Source organism: Symphalangus syndactylus, chromosome 18 (genome assembly GCF_028878055.3).
Source record: "Symphalangus syndactylus isolate Jambi chromosome 18, NHGRI_mSymSyn1-v2.1_pri, whole genome shotgun sequence".
Lineage (NCBI taxonomy): Eukaryota > Metazoa > Chordata > Mammalia > Primates > Hylobatidae > Symphalangus > Symphalangus syndactylus.
The window spans coordinates 105,316,905-105,332,849 of NC_072440.2; the positions used below are offsets into that span (position 1 = coordinate 105,316,905).

At 45.6% G+C, this 15,945-nt stretch overlaps 1 protein-coding gene across 12 annotated transcripts in view; it reads right to left on the bottom strand.

Moving 5' to 3' along the window:
• RNF144A (ring finger protein 144A) overlaps positions 1-15,945 on the bottom strand; it is a 163,486-nt gene that overhangs the window by 59,307 nt on the left and 88,234 nt on the right. For all 12 annotated transcript variants that reach the window (XM_063622849.1, XM_055251524.2, XM_055251529.2 and 9 more), the window contains 2 exons: positions 4,752-4,856; positions 4,539-4,599 (listed from right to left, as the gene is read on the bottom strand). In XM_063622849.1, the coding sequence (XP_063478919.1) occupies positions 4,539-4,599; positions 4,752-4,856 (166 nt within the window). The remainder of the gene's footprint in view (positions 1-4,538; positions 4,600-4,751; positions 4,857-15,945) is intronic.

The window sequence follows — 15,945 nt, forward strand, 5'->3', positions numbered from 1 at the left end:
GGACTGGGACTTCACCTATACGCATTGCCATGGGACCAGCAGCAAGTTAATGACAAATCACCTGCTGGGTGTCCTGACGGTGCACACGCATAGGTATGTGCAAGGCTCTGTGTGTTTACCGTGTTCCCCAAATACACGGGGAAGCCAGATTCAGCTCTCTACAAACCATCTTGTGTAGGGTCTAGCTTTGAAACGATCGAGTCATCTAATCCAGGGGCTGGCAAACTTCCTCTGTAGAGGGTCGGATGGTCATCATCTAAGTCTGAGGACCATGTTGTGTCTGGGTTTCTGTCGCAACTACTGGGCTTTGCTGTTGCATAAAAGCAGACACAGTGACCTGGAAATGAATGTTCTAGCAAAACTTGACAGCGGCAGGCCACCGGCAGGACTGGATTTGGCCCGCTGGCCATGGCTGGCTGACCCTTGATCTCATCTGGCTGCCCCCTGCCTTTGTTTTTAAGCATGAATTAATCAACAGCACAAAACTGTCAGAATGTTAGGGGTGGTAGAAGATTAAGAAGAACTTGATAATAACAAGGAATGCTGGAGGTCAGGAACAGGTGCTGTACTCTAATTCTCTTCGTTATAATAATCTCAAATCCCCAGGACGCTCCTCATACTGAATGAATGGACAAAATTAGCTCTTCTCTTATTTGTTGATAGTTTCCGCGTTTGCTTTTCTAAGAATGTTCCTAGCTGTCAGGTCTGACAAGATGGCTTTTTGAGAAAAAGCAGTTGTTGTCTGTGGTTCACATGTGTGGGGACAGATGCCTGGGGCTCCCCTGAGCTGACAGTCACAGCAAAGCAAGGAGGGGGTGCACATGCCGGCCTGGGGCACTGAGCGCCACACTGAGCAGTGAGGAGGAAACGCCAAAGGCTAAAGGCAGCTGGCCTGGGTCACGCTCCCATCCCGTCCCTGCGATGCCTCCAACAACTCTCTGCCTGCCGTCTGTGAGTGCTGTGGGGTGAGCCCAGCTATGTCCCTGATCAGATAGGAGACCCGCGTCTGCCCAGCCCTGCAGGAGGGTGCAAGTGCTCTGTGCACTAAACAACACACTGCATGGGAAGAGAAATCCTCACCCGCTCTTTGCCCTCCTCCCGGTATAGCTCTGGGGCTAGATCCAGAAGGGCAGCGCTGCCTGCTAGGGACCCTTCCGTCCCACTGCTGTCCCCACCCCTCCTGTGCAGAGAGGAGCTTCTGACATCAGCAAGGAGCAGACATCCCAAAGCTGGGTCTCAGTCTCTTCATGCACGTGACTGTCATGCACGCCTCCTGCCCACCCTCCTGGCTCAACAGTTGGGGGTGCTATTACATGCCCCCATCACGAAAGGCCCCCCAGGATAGCACGCAGGGAAGATCTGGCTAAGGTTTCCATGGGAACGATTTAAATCTTATTAGTTTTGTCCTCACATAGCTGTGACACGGCACTGCCTGTCCTCACATGGAGACATTCCCTATCGAAAAGGTCAGGGACAAATGGCTACTCAGACTGCCGACTGCAAACATCCTTCCTGTGCTGCCGGGGCACGTCACACCCTGTGAACATGGCCCGGGGCTCAGGCATAGATGTCTATTAACATTCTGCATTATCCTCCCCAATCTACATACGTGTGTGTATGAGACACATTTTCAAACAAAGCAAATAATATACTTTTTGGCGCACTAGAGGAAACTAATGTTAACTCTTCTCTCCCAGAGGTGTATTCATGGCAGATTAATGAAGCAGGTCTCTAAGAACTCCCTGCTTAAAAATGCATAAAACTTTTTAAAAAGGTGGCTTTCCTTTTAAAACAGTTTCCTTTCAGAAGTACATGACAGAGATCAATGCACCCAGCATCCCCTCTCATCCCTGCACTTACTACCCTGCCCAGCGGGCGGGTGCCTGGTGCGGGGCTGGGGTGGTGGGCTTGATCCTGCTGTGAGATGGCAACATTTTCAGGAGTCAGCTCTAGTCAGGCCTGATTACAGGTGGATAACCCATCGTATTATTTAATCTCTCTGAGCTTTACTTTCTTAAAAAAAAAAAAAAAAAAAAAACAATACACGGTTGAGATTTCACGTCAGCATTCACTAGTCCAGGCACTGGGCTGGCAGTGGGACGAAGGCATGAGGACCCACAGTCCTGTCTCTGGGATGGCTGAGCCTCCAGATAGAGGCACATGCGCAGGGACACCCTTAGCACAGCACCGCCGGGTCTCAGAGGGGCACGGGCGTCGAGTGTAGCATGGAGAGAGGGGTCCACGCAGCAAGAGGCATCCGCTCCCCCTCGCTCAAGAATCTGTCCCTACCCAGACTCTGGAGTGAGCCAGTTGTGAGGAGGTGTTCAGAATGAAAACTCAGCTTCCTGGCCCCCTTCCCCGGCTTCCTGCTTGCCCCAGAGCTCCAGAAGGGGAGACACTGACACTAAAACCAAGGCTGTTATATCAGAGGAGACATTCTAAGACTAAGTGCAGACAGTGTGCACAACATGACCTAACCACAGAACTTTCCGGTAACTCAGTGTTTTCAGAAAATCATTGAACTGTCTCAGTTTTCTTCCAGGGCGTCCTCTACTTGACTAGATTTTAGAGCCATAGAGAAAGTCAAAATCTGCTTTCTGATCTTGTCTCCAAACTCTTTCAAGGTGCTGGCTAGAATCCATAACTATATTTTAGCTCTGACATTCTAACGTTTTATCTAGACAGGTCTTTTATAGTATGAAGTCTGAATACTTAAAAAAAAAACTTAACATAACGTTAGTAAAATGCTTTAAAGGGAGAGGTTTGAGAGATTTTTTTTTTTAACGGAAGCCAAGTTGGCTTCATGTTTATGCAAAAGGAAAAAAGATTTTCTGACTAAGCCAAAGTACTAAAGAAATAACAGTTAAAATTATTAGGTTGAAAAATGTACCCAGCTGCATTTTTAAATTAAATTCAATGTCATAGAAAGTTCATATTCTCGTAACGCAAACAACAGCCAGTTTCTGTCAGGATTCTCTCTGGAAAATATTCTCAGAAGAGCCTGAAAGTCTCAGAAATCCAAATTAATCAATTTTATTGCTCTACGTGCTGACTTTTGTACCAAATGGCATTATATTAAAGCTATAAACTGCCCCAAAGCAAATGATATGCGACACTTTAATAAACACACTGTTGAAAACAAATGTCAATGCCATGAAAAATCCTGTTTGAGTTTTTTTTTTTTTTTCAAGCGGGCTACATATTTTCTTTCTTTCTTTTTTTTTAGAGACAGGGTCTCAATATGTTGCCCAGGCTGGACTTGAACTCCTGAGTAGTTCAGACTATAGGTACATGCCACTGGGCCCAGCTATCTCTAGCATTTCTCTTAAAAAGCAAAAATATACAAACAACAGGTCTCTGCATGCAGCTAAAGCGGGAGTCTCTGGATATTGTCCTCTGGTCTCCATCTGGCCGTGTTTTCATGTAAGCCCATCCTCCAGGGCTGTGTCTCAGTGGTGAGACCCTGCTCAGGTCAAGAACCCGAGAATCAGTGCAGGGAGAGGGAGAGCAGACGCCAGCAATCCAAACTCAGAATCCGCCTGCAGGGTCCTCACAATGATGTTCTGCATATGGAGTGTCGCCTGCACACATCTGTCACTCTGCTCTTTAGCAGACGAGCCTGGGGCCCAGAATAGATATGAAAACAAAGCCAAAGAGAGTCCACAGACTATTTACGGTTTCGTTGTATGACCCCGAGTATTTCAGAGAGCAGAGCTAAAGACCTCTCCTGGACATTCCACAAGGCTTAATGCTTTGCAGTATTATCCTGAGAATCGTGTTCTGCTCTGTGTGCACCTGCCACACTGCTCTCCCAGAGGACCCCTGGGTCTGTATCAGGCCTGCTCCAGCCAGGAGGACTATTCAGGGCCCAGTGGAGGGCTCACGACGAAGGGTCATGGGATGTGGTCCCAAAGCACCCACTATATTTAGACATCAGAGCAAGTCAGTTAGCCTCTCTGGGGATCCGTTTATTAGATAATGACAAATTAGCTTTGCAGAGTTGTTGTGACACTTACTAGGATAAGGGACTTGATTGTTCATTCAGCACCTACTATCTAGGCCTGTGTCCAGTGGTGAGTAAGTGCAGGCAGGACACCTACCCTCGGACTGTTGTCAGGACGGGGATTACTGTAATTTCTGCTATGCCTACCCTCACGAATCCCCTCCATGACTTTGCATCTTTTAAATTCTGGGCCAGTCCAAGAGTATAGCCCTCAAACTCAGCCTTAAGCTGGCTGAAATATAATACCTCATGACAGCCATCATCTTTAAGCCTCCCCCAGGAGCCTCAATCCTTATAAACAAATTGTGTTCCATAAATTCTTCCTGCTACCAAATAGATCACTAGACAAGGTCTTCAAACTGTGAGCTGTTCAGAGAATCCAGAATGTCAGTTTAATTTCAGAAGTTTAGTTTACATCAACTTTTTCACTCCTATCAAATGCTGTATAACCATATCTACCAAAAGAACTCCCCACAAAATTATCCACATTCATACATTACAGGAATCATAACCAGCAGATATACCAGGTACCTACCTCTTTCAAATTGTAGCTTTTTATATCTTTGCATAATTTCAGCTGCAACCATGCACTCAATCTAAGGAAAAAAAAATGCAAACAGGAATGATAACAAGCTGAGGGCTAGAATATAATGCAACGCACACCCAAACAAAACCCACGTTATTCTGACAAGTTCAGCAGTGCATGCCAGTGCACATGAAACAGCCCAGTCTGTTCAATTGCACATGCCTCGTTCTCCTGTAGGTGGCCCTGTTTAGGGCAGGCAGCATCTGGGCAGCTAATTGCGGTTTCTAATCCTTCTTTGATCAAGAGCTCAACATACTGTTTCAGGCACTGAAAGAAAAACAGAGAAGTGTCTATAAACATCTTTACCTCCTTAATGCTGAAGAAACCATGATGTATTAAAAAAAGGACCAGGCACATCGTTCCATTACAGTTTAATATTTTCACTGTGTAGCCCACAGCAACCAACACATTTGAGGTTTCGAGGTTTTATTCATTCAACAACTATTTATGGGGTACCCATTCTGTGCCAGGGACTGTATGCTCAATCACAAAGCTAAGGCTATGGGTTAGATCCTGGCACAAAACCTCAGCAAACACAAGAGCCAAGAATTCTAAAAGCAAGATGAAAGGCAGCAAGGGAAGCTGGGAGGTAATATTTCTCAAATGCCTATGAGATGCAGGCACTGCATTAAATATTTTATCTCCCAGTCTTTCATTGAAACCTTAGAGCATCTTTACAAGAAAGGTATGACTGTTCCATTTTTCATATGTGAAAACTGAGTCAGCAAAGGAGGAAGTTGCCAACTTACACAGATAGTACCCAGAGCCTTGATGTGAACCCAAGCTTGCTCAGACAAAATGTCCATGATCTCCCTGCTGAGAACTCAACTGTATTTGGCATTCCTCACTCAGGGTGCCTCACTTATCTGGCAATTACTCACTACCTACCTTACCTACTTGGGGGCACTGCTTAAAGCCTGAAGTAAGTAAAACAAGAGGAAGTGAAGGACATGAGGTAGAGTTAATATAAAATATTCTGTGGTCTTCACTCCTGCTTTACAAAGTCTACTAGTCTTAGAAATCCAGTGTTTCCCTGAAAAGCATATTATAAACAGCAATGAGAAGAAACAATATGGCTTTGCCAGCTAGGCTCACTACCAAGAGAAACTAGATGTAGAGCTTATATAAGAACTCAAAGGGCATAGAAAATGATGTAAAATCCCACAATGGCATCCCCAAATCGACTTCAATCACAGTCCCAGTATATTTAAAGTTCATATTAGCAATAATATATAATATTACAATACCATTATTAAAATATAATAGCAATTAATCAAGAAAAATTCATAAGCTATGTGTGCTAAGCTGATACCTCTCCGCTAAAATGTATAATCCGTTTTATTACAAGAATGCATGATTATTACTAATAAATGGGTCTAAACGGAAATTCAACTGCAATTCCTTCTACCTCCTTGTTTAGAACGAGCCTGTTAATCTCTCTCTCTACCATCCTTATTTTCCTGATCTGCAATTTAGAGTGGTTTAACCTACCTCACAGTGGAGTGTTAAGAGTCTTAGGCAAGGGAAAAAGTTTAGAATACACAGAAAAGAGTATATGCTTGATATATAAAGAGTAATTTGATCTAAACTGGTAATTCTCCCCATCCTAGCAAAATAGAATATTTCATTCATTGAAGACTCCAGACTGCAATTTCTTTAAAAAATAAAAATCAAGGCGGTCCTCAGAAAGAGCCACTTCCCAAAGCTTTTCTCAAGAGCTATAACTTCAAGTGCAAATTACAATGTTGGTGGCTCCACACTGAACCCTGTGTTCCAGCCTGTGTTCTTTTGATCTGCCTGGGCTCTGATGATTGCAGTGGCCCCGAACTTAGGTTTTCACAGATAACCTACATTTTGCCAACCTAAGGTTTATGAAGACAGTTCCCAGAGTAGTCAGTATGGACGAGCCCAGGCTTGGAGTTCTACGTGAGACTCCAGTTGGCAGAATTTTCAGAGATAAATTCATTAAAACCAATGCAAAGACTTCTTTCAGAACAAGGGAGAGGCAGATGATGAGCAAGAGAGGAGTCACACCCAGCCTCCAGAAGGGCTGCAGCCTGGTTCTAGGAAGCATCCGCTGACGTGTTAAGTGGCAGTGGCGCTGTGGACTACTAGAGTGGTGAACCATTGTAACAATGAGCTGAACAGTTGGCAGATGAGTGGAACTTTCTGTTTATGATTGGGTGCCACATGACAAGGGAGAAAGATTGTAGGCTTCAGAGCCAGACAGGCTCAACCAATCCTTGTCCCTCAAGTCAGAGTTTGAGCTACAGCTCCCTTGACAATAAAATCAGAATGCCCATCTCCCTGCACTTGACAATAAAACCAGAATGCCCATCTTCCTGCACTTTTGTGACAGTAATCTATGAAAGCACCTGGCATAATTCCTGGTAGACAGCACCAGCTAAGTAAATAGTGGCTGTTGGCTCTTTTTTGTCTACTTATGTGATTTGTCTCTTACAGTTATAGGTATTTAAAAATCCCAAAACCTTAGCAACAAGATCATGATTTTACTTTCTATTATGAAGTTTGTCTAAATTGGGTCTCTGGAGGATACTGGAATGCCTTAAACCAACACACAATGCTGAAGACTCTCAGAATATTGTACAGATCAGTACATAATGATAGAACATGACGCTTCCTAAGAAGCAAAATACAACAATTAAAACTGGCATGAAGCGTACACCCACATGCAACAAGTAGTGAGTCATGTCTGGGTTTCAAAGCTACCCAAGAATGAATATCATGTGTCATCAGGATGCAGCTATCTGTACAATCTGCAAAAGGATTATGTTCTGGGAATATCAATTTGTTCACTATATAAAGAGAGATGAGGTTCCAAGCGCCTGACCTTGCATCCATCAAAAACAAGCCCAGCTTTCTTCCAGATATAAAGTGGGTCATGACTCACAAGCTATGGTTTTCATTCTAATTGCACAAAGATGTCTTGAAATGAGCACAAAAATAGGTAAACAGAGAAACTGCTGTAAAATACACAGCCTAAAAGCAGATACTAACACATTTTCCTACTATTGCACTCATTATAGGTATCAGTAGTCAAATGCTTTCTAAGTCCTAGATTCTATGTAATCGCATTACCTATGTTAGCTCACTAAACATGCACAAAAGTCATATGGCATGTTACCACGCTCCCATGACAGATGAGAAAACCAAGGCTCAGAGAGATTGACAACAGCTCAATAGAAGCACTAGGGCTCAAACCCACATGTGGCTGATTCCAAGGCTGGTGAGGTTTTATGTTTGTCTGTTTTAAATTTTTTGCATACTTACTCCTCAATTGAAAACTTTTACATGAGCCAGTTTAGAGATCTAACATACAACATGAGGACTAACTTTAATACGACTGTATCATATCAGGGATTGTTACGTGAGTAGACTTTAGGTGCTCATCACTGTAAAAAGCAACTATGTGAGATGATGAATATGCTGAGCTGCTTCACTATATGACCATTTTATTATCTATATGTATCCCATAATACTATGTTGTAAACCACAAATATATACAATTTATTTTTTTTAAAAAAAAGAACTCTTTCAAAAGCAATCATTCAATACGTATTTTCTGTTTACCTCATAAACTTTTTTTTTGTAGAACAAGGAATTGTACGTACTTTAAAGGGGCATAGTGTCAGTCAACCCCGAGAACCTCTCCTCTGTATGTTCATGTTCATGCTGCTGCAAATGCAATGATCCATTTGCAATGCTGCAAATGCTATCAAGACCCACACAGCCCAGTGTAGGGGAAAGAGGCGTGCACAGATCATCATCACAATGCACTGTGCTCCGTGCTCTCGTGGGGCCACTTCAAGGGGGGAGGGAGGCTCTAACAGGCCACTACAGGGGTAGAGAGGAGGGGTCCCACCTGGGTGGGAACAGGGAAGGCTTCCCAGAGATGAAAAGGTGGCCAGAGGGTCAAAGGCATTGCAGGAAAAAAGGCATCAGCCACACAGAGAGAAGAAAGGGGGGTAAGCCACAGAATGTTCCAGGAATTTCATTTTCCACTTTGGTTTCCAACTCTTTGAAACCTGATGAGGAGACAGCACTGCTGATTTGCTAATATACCTCCAGTGCGTCAGAAGTTTCCTGCCAAGGAGAAGCGGCCACAGAGAAATATCTGCCCCGCCTAAAACTACAGCAAGTCTGATTTTTGTCTGCTTTTTCACACAAAGGCCTGCTGGCTACTGATGACCCTAAAAGCAGGAGAAAATGACCAGAAACAGTGCTCAAAGGTGCTTATCTGGGATCCATGATTTATTAACACAAGCATTACATGTAGGCAGGTCCAAATTGAAGCAGCAAGAGCCCCATGAACAGTGGTTGGGAGCAAAGACCCTGGAATCACACACAAGGCTGCCTTGAAATTGTAGCTCACCCACTTAGCGGACATGTGGCTCTAGCATGGACCTTTGTCTCCCAGGGCCTCCACTTCCTAATACTGTGGGATAAGCTTGGCAGATAGAAGGACAATCAGTCCACAGCTCCAGTACCCCGGAGACAGTGGTGCTCCGGGATATTGCTCACACACTCCGCAAGGGTTTCTCTCAGCCTTTCTAGAGCCATCAATAATCCATGGTCTGTTTATGTTTCTCCTCCAGTAGATGGTGAATTCTTTGAAAGCAAGAACTATTAATTATTTATCTTGCTATTCCCCACACCTAACAGAGTGCTGGCAAATAGCAAGCGATGAATCAAAGCCATGCAGACAGAGGGTGAATGGAAGGACACAAAGATGAGTAGAACACACACAGAGTAGCCAGACACCTGGCAACAGGCATTCCTCTGAGCCCCAGCAGGAGGGCTGGAGCCCTGAAACAGAGGTGTGCTAGCTACACACCACCACCACAGGGCCATACAAGCCAGGTCCTCAGCACAGGCTAGAGGGCTGTGGTTAAGGAGGCTGGAGGCATGACCCCCTGCACAGCCTTCCCTTCTGAGGACAGCCTCACGGGAATCCCCCTGGCAACTCTCACTGGGTGGCCCTGGGAACCTGGAGCAAACTGCCCAGCGAGCTGCACAGTATGTGTTCTGGCAAGGATCGCTTTCCTCAAGGATGTAGGACAGCGACTTCGCTCACAAGCTGAAGAGTTCAAATTATAAAGTTTGCTTTTATAAAGTTCTTGAAAAAAAAAAGCCCCAGACTTTATGCGTAAAATAAATACTCCCATCTATATGAGTTCTTGCTTCTGTGGAGCCTTTAGATCCGCCATCTCCTGTGCTCTCACCACAGCCTTGGGTGGTGCGCAGGAGGCAGGCAGGCTCACAATCAGCTGCTTCAGGTCGCGATCGGCATGCTGCTCCCGTGTTACCTTTTTCCTAAGGTATCTAAGTCCCTTCAGCTACAGAACAAGAAGATGATCCTGCTTTGCAGGTGGCATCCTTGCTGGAAGGGTGGATTTTGCCCTATATAAAGTAAGGCCCTGGCAAATACTAGTTCTTACCCCTTCAGTATCCTCCACCTACTTAACCTCATTCTACCCATGCACTATTTCCATCATCAAAGAGCCTTCCAGCCCACATGCTGTGTATGGGCCCCCTGTAGCCCATGTGGAGGGTGAGTGCACACCTCATCTGCAGTGTAGATAAGGCCAGGGGTAATGCCTCTGGGCCCTGTGTGGCCCTCACACGGTGGCTGGTGACTATAGATGCTCAGTGAAGATGTGGACGGAATGATTTCATGTGAAATGCTCTCTTTCAAGAACTCCAGGTGGGAAGTTAGCAGTAGCAAGTCTGTCACTTATCTGGGATTCTCAAGTCCGTTCAGCAGCTAGCACTGAACACCTGTTTTTGTGGGAAGTCATGCAGGGACCTGGGGTGGAGGCCAGGAGGATGCCCAGAGCCCTGGCTCCCTGGCCATTCAGAGGTCTCAGGAGCAAGGCACGGCCGCAGGGCTGGATGCAGAGGCTGTTTATTCCATCTCCTTATACAGGGAAGAAACCGCCCCTTCCAGTGTTGAGTTTGTCCAAGACAAACAGCAGTCAGGAGAAAGGGAAGCAGGCTCCACCAGAAGGGGTGTGCTCGGGAATGGCATCTGGTCCAGGGGGCAGGGAAGCATGGGGTGCGGTGGGCTGGGAGGCAGCAGCAGTGCTGAGCGGAGCGGCAGGGCTCACTCTTGCGGGCAGTGGAGAGCGCACCGTGTCGGGAGGGGGCCTGTGTCATCCACAGCTGCTTTTTAAGAACCCACTCGGGGCAGGGAGGCCAGTGTGACAGGTCAGGCCTGCGGTTCTCAATCAGGGCACTGTGTCAGCAGGGCTTCGGGAAAGTGTTTGTGAGGGGACAGCTGGAGGGTAAGGGACTGGGCACAACCTGCAGCCGGGCCTGCAGCTACGCCGCAGTCTACAAAAGCCACCAGAAGCTGGACGTTCCCGAGGAGGCCTGCACATGTGACCACGCACTCGCTGCCAAAAAGGAGGAAGGCCGCTCTTTGTTCTCACAGTTGTGTGTCCTGAGGTCTGGGCGGCAGCCAAAGAGGCAGTGATAGGATCTGAAGACTGAGCCTGGGGAGCCAGAGGCAGGGTGAGACGGGGGTGACAGCCAGGAAGATCTGGCTCTCTAGGGACACCACTGGGCTTTTCCTTCCCCTCGTCAACCACAAGCGGATAGTGCTTTCCACTATCTCACAGGGACGAGTGAACTGTCCAGCTGCCTTCCCCTCACCTCTGGAGGCAGTGCTAGGCTGGCGGAGAGGGAAGACCTCCGAGAGAATGCATGTTCCCCCCTTAGCAAGGAGCTCGCTCCTGCAGCCTCAGCTTCCAAACAAGCTGCAAGAGAAGCGCGGCCCGTTTGTTCTATCTGTTCAATATGACAACCCAGATTCACAGAGGAGCAAAAATGCATATTTCACCCAGCCACGGCTTCATCACCAAGACCAGTGGAACAGAACAGACGCAGTGTGGTAGCAGGGTGTGCACACAAACAGCACCAACATCAGAGGCAGGAACAGGCAGGGACTCAGCCTGTCACTTCAACAAATATATATGTACTCCACACCAAGGCTGTCACATTGGGTGAAAGGCATTTTGTGGCTTGGCAAGTGTACTATGTTGAGGGTGGTTAAAAGTTAAGGACGGATGATCCCCGGGTCAGACTCTTACTGGAGGTGAAATGAGTGTGTCTGTGAAATCGTGTGCGAATTTAAGACCTGGACAGAAGGGGACACGTGCACAGATGCGCTTGAGAGGCCGAGTGTGACACAATGTGAGTAGGTGTGCAACTGCTCAGAATGTGTAACAGCAGAGGGTTAAGTTGTAATCCTGTGACACTTTCTTAATTCGGCCTCTGTTGGGAAGACCTGAATTTTCCAGACAACTGAGGATCATTCCATCCCATCATGAAACCAAAAGTTTTATTTGTTTGCTCTTTACCCACTGTATAAGAAAGGGCTGGGGAGATTGATAGGGGTCCTGCCGACATTGGGGCAGGGTTGAGGGTGCTACCTGCTGTCGGTCCTAGACAGGCCTCCTGGAAGAAAGCACTGAGGAGGGTTTTGGGGTGAACAGTCAAATCCACAAAATGGGGAGAGAAAGCAGATCCCAAGGATCCTTGCCAGGTAGGAAGCGGCAGAGTTCTGAGGAGGTAGGAAGACACTCTCTGACCTTAACTAGGGCAGGGTGTGCAAAGGCTTCCAGAGTGGCCCTTCATCCCTTGGCTCACTTTCTGAGCAAAGCCAGTATCAGGAATCGGCATTTTCTCATGGACCCTTAATAGACATCAAATTTCTAGTGCAGAGACAGCCTACTTCAAGATATAGGCCCATGGTTGTCACCAGGACCTGTGTTTTGGGAAGGGACACCCACCTCCTCAATGTCAGAGGGTGGGAGAAGGTTAGGAGCCCCACTTAAATAGACTAAGTGTCTATTTCAGAGAATACTGTTGGAATGGCAGGCCATGGACAGGGAAGGGAGGATGGGAGGCTTTGGGGAGGTGGCCATGGAGAGAGGACAGTGGCTGCCAGCCTGGCCCCAGAGGTCCCAGTGGTCCCAGTGAAGGAGGGAGACAGTGAAGGGGCGAGGGGTTGGGGTACCAGGACCCACCTGTGAAGACCACCAAGGGTTGGGGTAGCGGGGCCACAACTCTCCTCTGAGGCCAGTACAGGCATCGGAGGCAGGAGTCACAGGGCCTTTACCCTCTCCTGCCCTCTGACATTGAGGAGGCCGGTGTCCCTTCCCAAAACACAAGTCCTGGTGACACGTGTCAGTTTCCCAGGAGCATTTTGCAGCACAGGCTGCGATCTTCTGGCTTGCCACTTATCCTGGTCATCAGGTTACAAACTGTCATTTCTTGTTAATTGTGTAGAGAATTGTTCATCCTCAGCATTTTGGTTTTTCATACTCTTGATTAGGAAAAATACACACCAAGTTAGAAAAAGTTATAACTACAGCATCCCTGGGCTCTGAGTGAAGTCCTCTGCCAAGATTAATGTGCAGGAACTACGACAACTTCAGACCCTCATCAAGCTGTTCTGCTTCATGGAGGTTCTGGGCTACATTATGGGTAACAGAGATTGTTGGGATCTGGGCTTTAGACTGGGACAGAACATAGCTGTCATGATTTCAGAGGCAACACGAGGAGAAAATGCTTTTCATTAAAGGAATGATGCCACCGAGAAAAGCACTTTGTATGTGTGTGTGAATTAGGGTATGTGCAATTCTCTAATAGCACTTCAGTTCATCAATACCACAAGTTTAAAAAAAAAAAAAAAAGAGTGGCAGATATGCAAAGAGCAGGTACAACTGAGTCAGGCTTTCCAGCAAGCACCTCACTCCAGGGCAGGCCCCTTCATGTCTATGAGCTGCAGAGTCCTCTCATGAGATGGAGAATCCTGCCTATTTCACAGGTTTTGTATTATTACTAGTATTATACTTTAAGTTTTAGGGTACATGTGCACAATGTGCAGGTTTGTTACATATGTATACATGTGCTATGTTGGTGTGCTGCACCCATTAACTCGTCATTTAGCATTAGGTATATCTCCAAATGCTATCCCTCCCCCCACCCCCCACCCCACAACAGTCCCTGGAGTGTGATGTTCCCCTTCCTGTGTCCATGTGTTCTCATTGTTCAATTCCCACCTATGAGTGAGGACATGTGGTGTTTGGTTTTTTGTCCTTGCAATAGTTTGCTGAGAATGATGGTTTCCAGTTTCATCCATGTCCCTACGAAGGACATGAACTCATCATTTTGTATGGCTGCATAGTATTCCATGGTGTATATGTGCCACATTTTCTTAATCCAGTCTATCGTTGTTGGACATTTGGGTTGGTTCCAAGTCTTTGCTATTGTGAGTTGTGCCGCAATAAACATACATGTGCATGTGTCTTTATAGCAGCATGATTTATAGTCCTTTGGGCAAATACCCAGTAATGGGATGGCTGGGTCAAATGGTATTTCTAGTTCTAGATCCCTGAGGAATCGCCACACTGACTTCCACAATGGCTGAACTAGTTTACACTCCCACCAACAGTGTAAAAGTGTTCCTGTTTCTCCATATCCTCTCCAGCACCTGTTGTTTCCTGACTTTTAATGATCGCCATTCTAACTGGTGTGAGATGGTATCTCATTGTGGTTTTGATTTGCATTTGTCTGTCTGATGGCCAGTGATGATGAGCATTTTTTCACGTGTTTTTTGGCTGCATAAATGTCTTCTTTTGAGAAGTGTCTGTTCATAGGCTTCGCCCACTTTTTGATGGGGTGGTTTTTTTCTTGTAAATTTGTTTGAGTTCATTGTAGATTCTGGATATTAGCCCTTTGTCAGATGAGTAGGTTGCAAAAATTTTCTCCCATTCTGTAGGTTGCCTGTTCACTCTGATGGTAGTTTCTTTTGCTGTGCAGAAGCTCTTTAGTTTAATTAGATTCCATTTGTCAATTTTGGCTTTTGTTGCCATTGCTCTTGGTGTTTTAGACATGAAGTCCTTGCCCATGCCTATGTCCTGAATGGTATTGCCTAGGTTTTCTTCTAGGGTTTTTATGGTTTTAGGTCTAACATGTAAGTCTTTAATCCATCTTGAATTAGTTTTTGTATAAGGTGTAAGGAAGGGATCCAGTTTCAGCTTTCTACATATGGCTAGCCAGTTTTCCCAGCACCATTTATTAAATAGGGAATCCTTTCCCCATTGCTTGTTTTTGTCAGGTTTGTCAAAGATCAGATGGTTGTAGATATGTGGCATTATTTCTGAGGGCTCTGTTCTGTTCCATTGATCTATATCTCTGTTTTGGTACCAGTACCATGCTGTTTTGGTTACTGTAGCCTTGTAGTATAGTTTGAAGTCAGGTAGCGTACTGCCTCCGGCTTTGTTCTTTGGCTTAGGACTGACTTGGCGATGCGGGCTCTTTTTTGGTTCCATATGAACTTTAAAGTAGTTTTTTCCAATTCTGTGAAGAAAGTCATTGGTAGCTTGATGGGGATGGCATCGAATCTATAAATTACCTTGGGCAGTATGGCCATTTTCACGATATTGATTCTTCCTACCCATGAGCATGGAATGTTCTTCCATTTGTTTGTATCCTCTTTTATTTCATTGAGCAGTGGTTTGTAGTTCTCCTTGAAGAGGTCCTTCACATCCCTTGTAAGTTGGATTCCTAGGTATTTTATTCTCTTTGAAGCAATTGTGAATGGGAGTTCACTCAGGATTTGGCTCTCTGTCTGTCTGTTATTGGTGTATAAGAATGCTTGTGATTTTTGTACAGTGATTTTGTATCCTGAGACTTTGCTGAAGTTGCTAATCAGCTTAAGGAGATTTTGGGCTGAAACGATGGGGTTTTCTAGATATACAGTCATGTCATCTGCAAACAGGGACAATTTGACTTCCTCTTTTCCTAATTGAATACCCTTTATTTCCTTCTCCTGCCTGATTGCCCTGGCCAGAACTTCCAACACTATGTTGAATAGCAGTGGTGAGAGAGGGAATCCCTGTCTTGTGCCAGTTTTCAAAGGGAATGCTTCCAGTTTTTGCCCATTCAGTATGATATTGGCTGTGGGTTTGTCATAGATAGCTCTTATTATTTTGAGATACGTCCCATTAATACCTAATTTATTGAGAGTTTTTAGCATGAAGGGTTGTTGAATTTTGTCAAAGGCCTTTTCTGCATCTATTGAGATAATCATGTGGTTTTTGTGTTTGGTTCTGTTTCTATGCTGGATTACATTTATTGATTTGCGTATGTTGAACCAGCCTTGCATCCCAGGGATGAAGCCCACTTGATCATGGTGGATAAGCTTTTTGATGTGCTGCTGGATTCGGTTTGCCAGTATTTTATTGAGGATTTTTGCATCAATGTTCATCAAGGATATTGGTCTAAAATTCTCTTTTTTGGTTGTGTCTCTGCCAGGCTTTGGTAT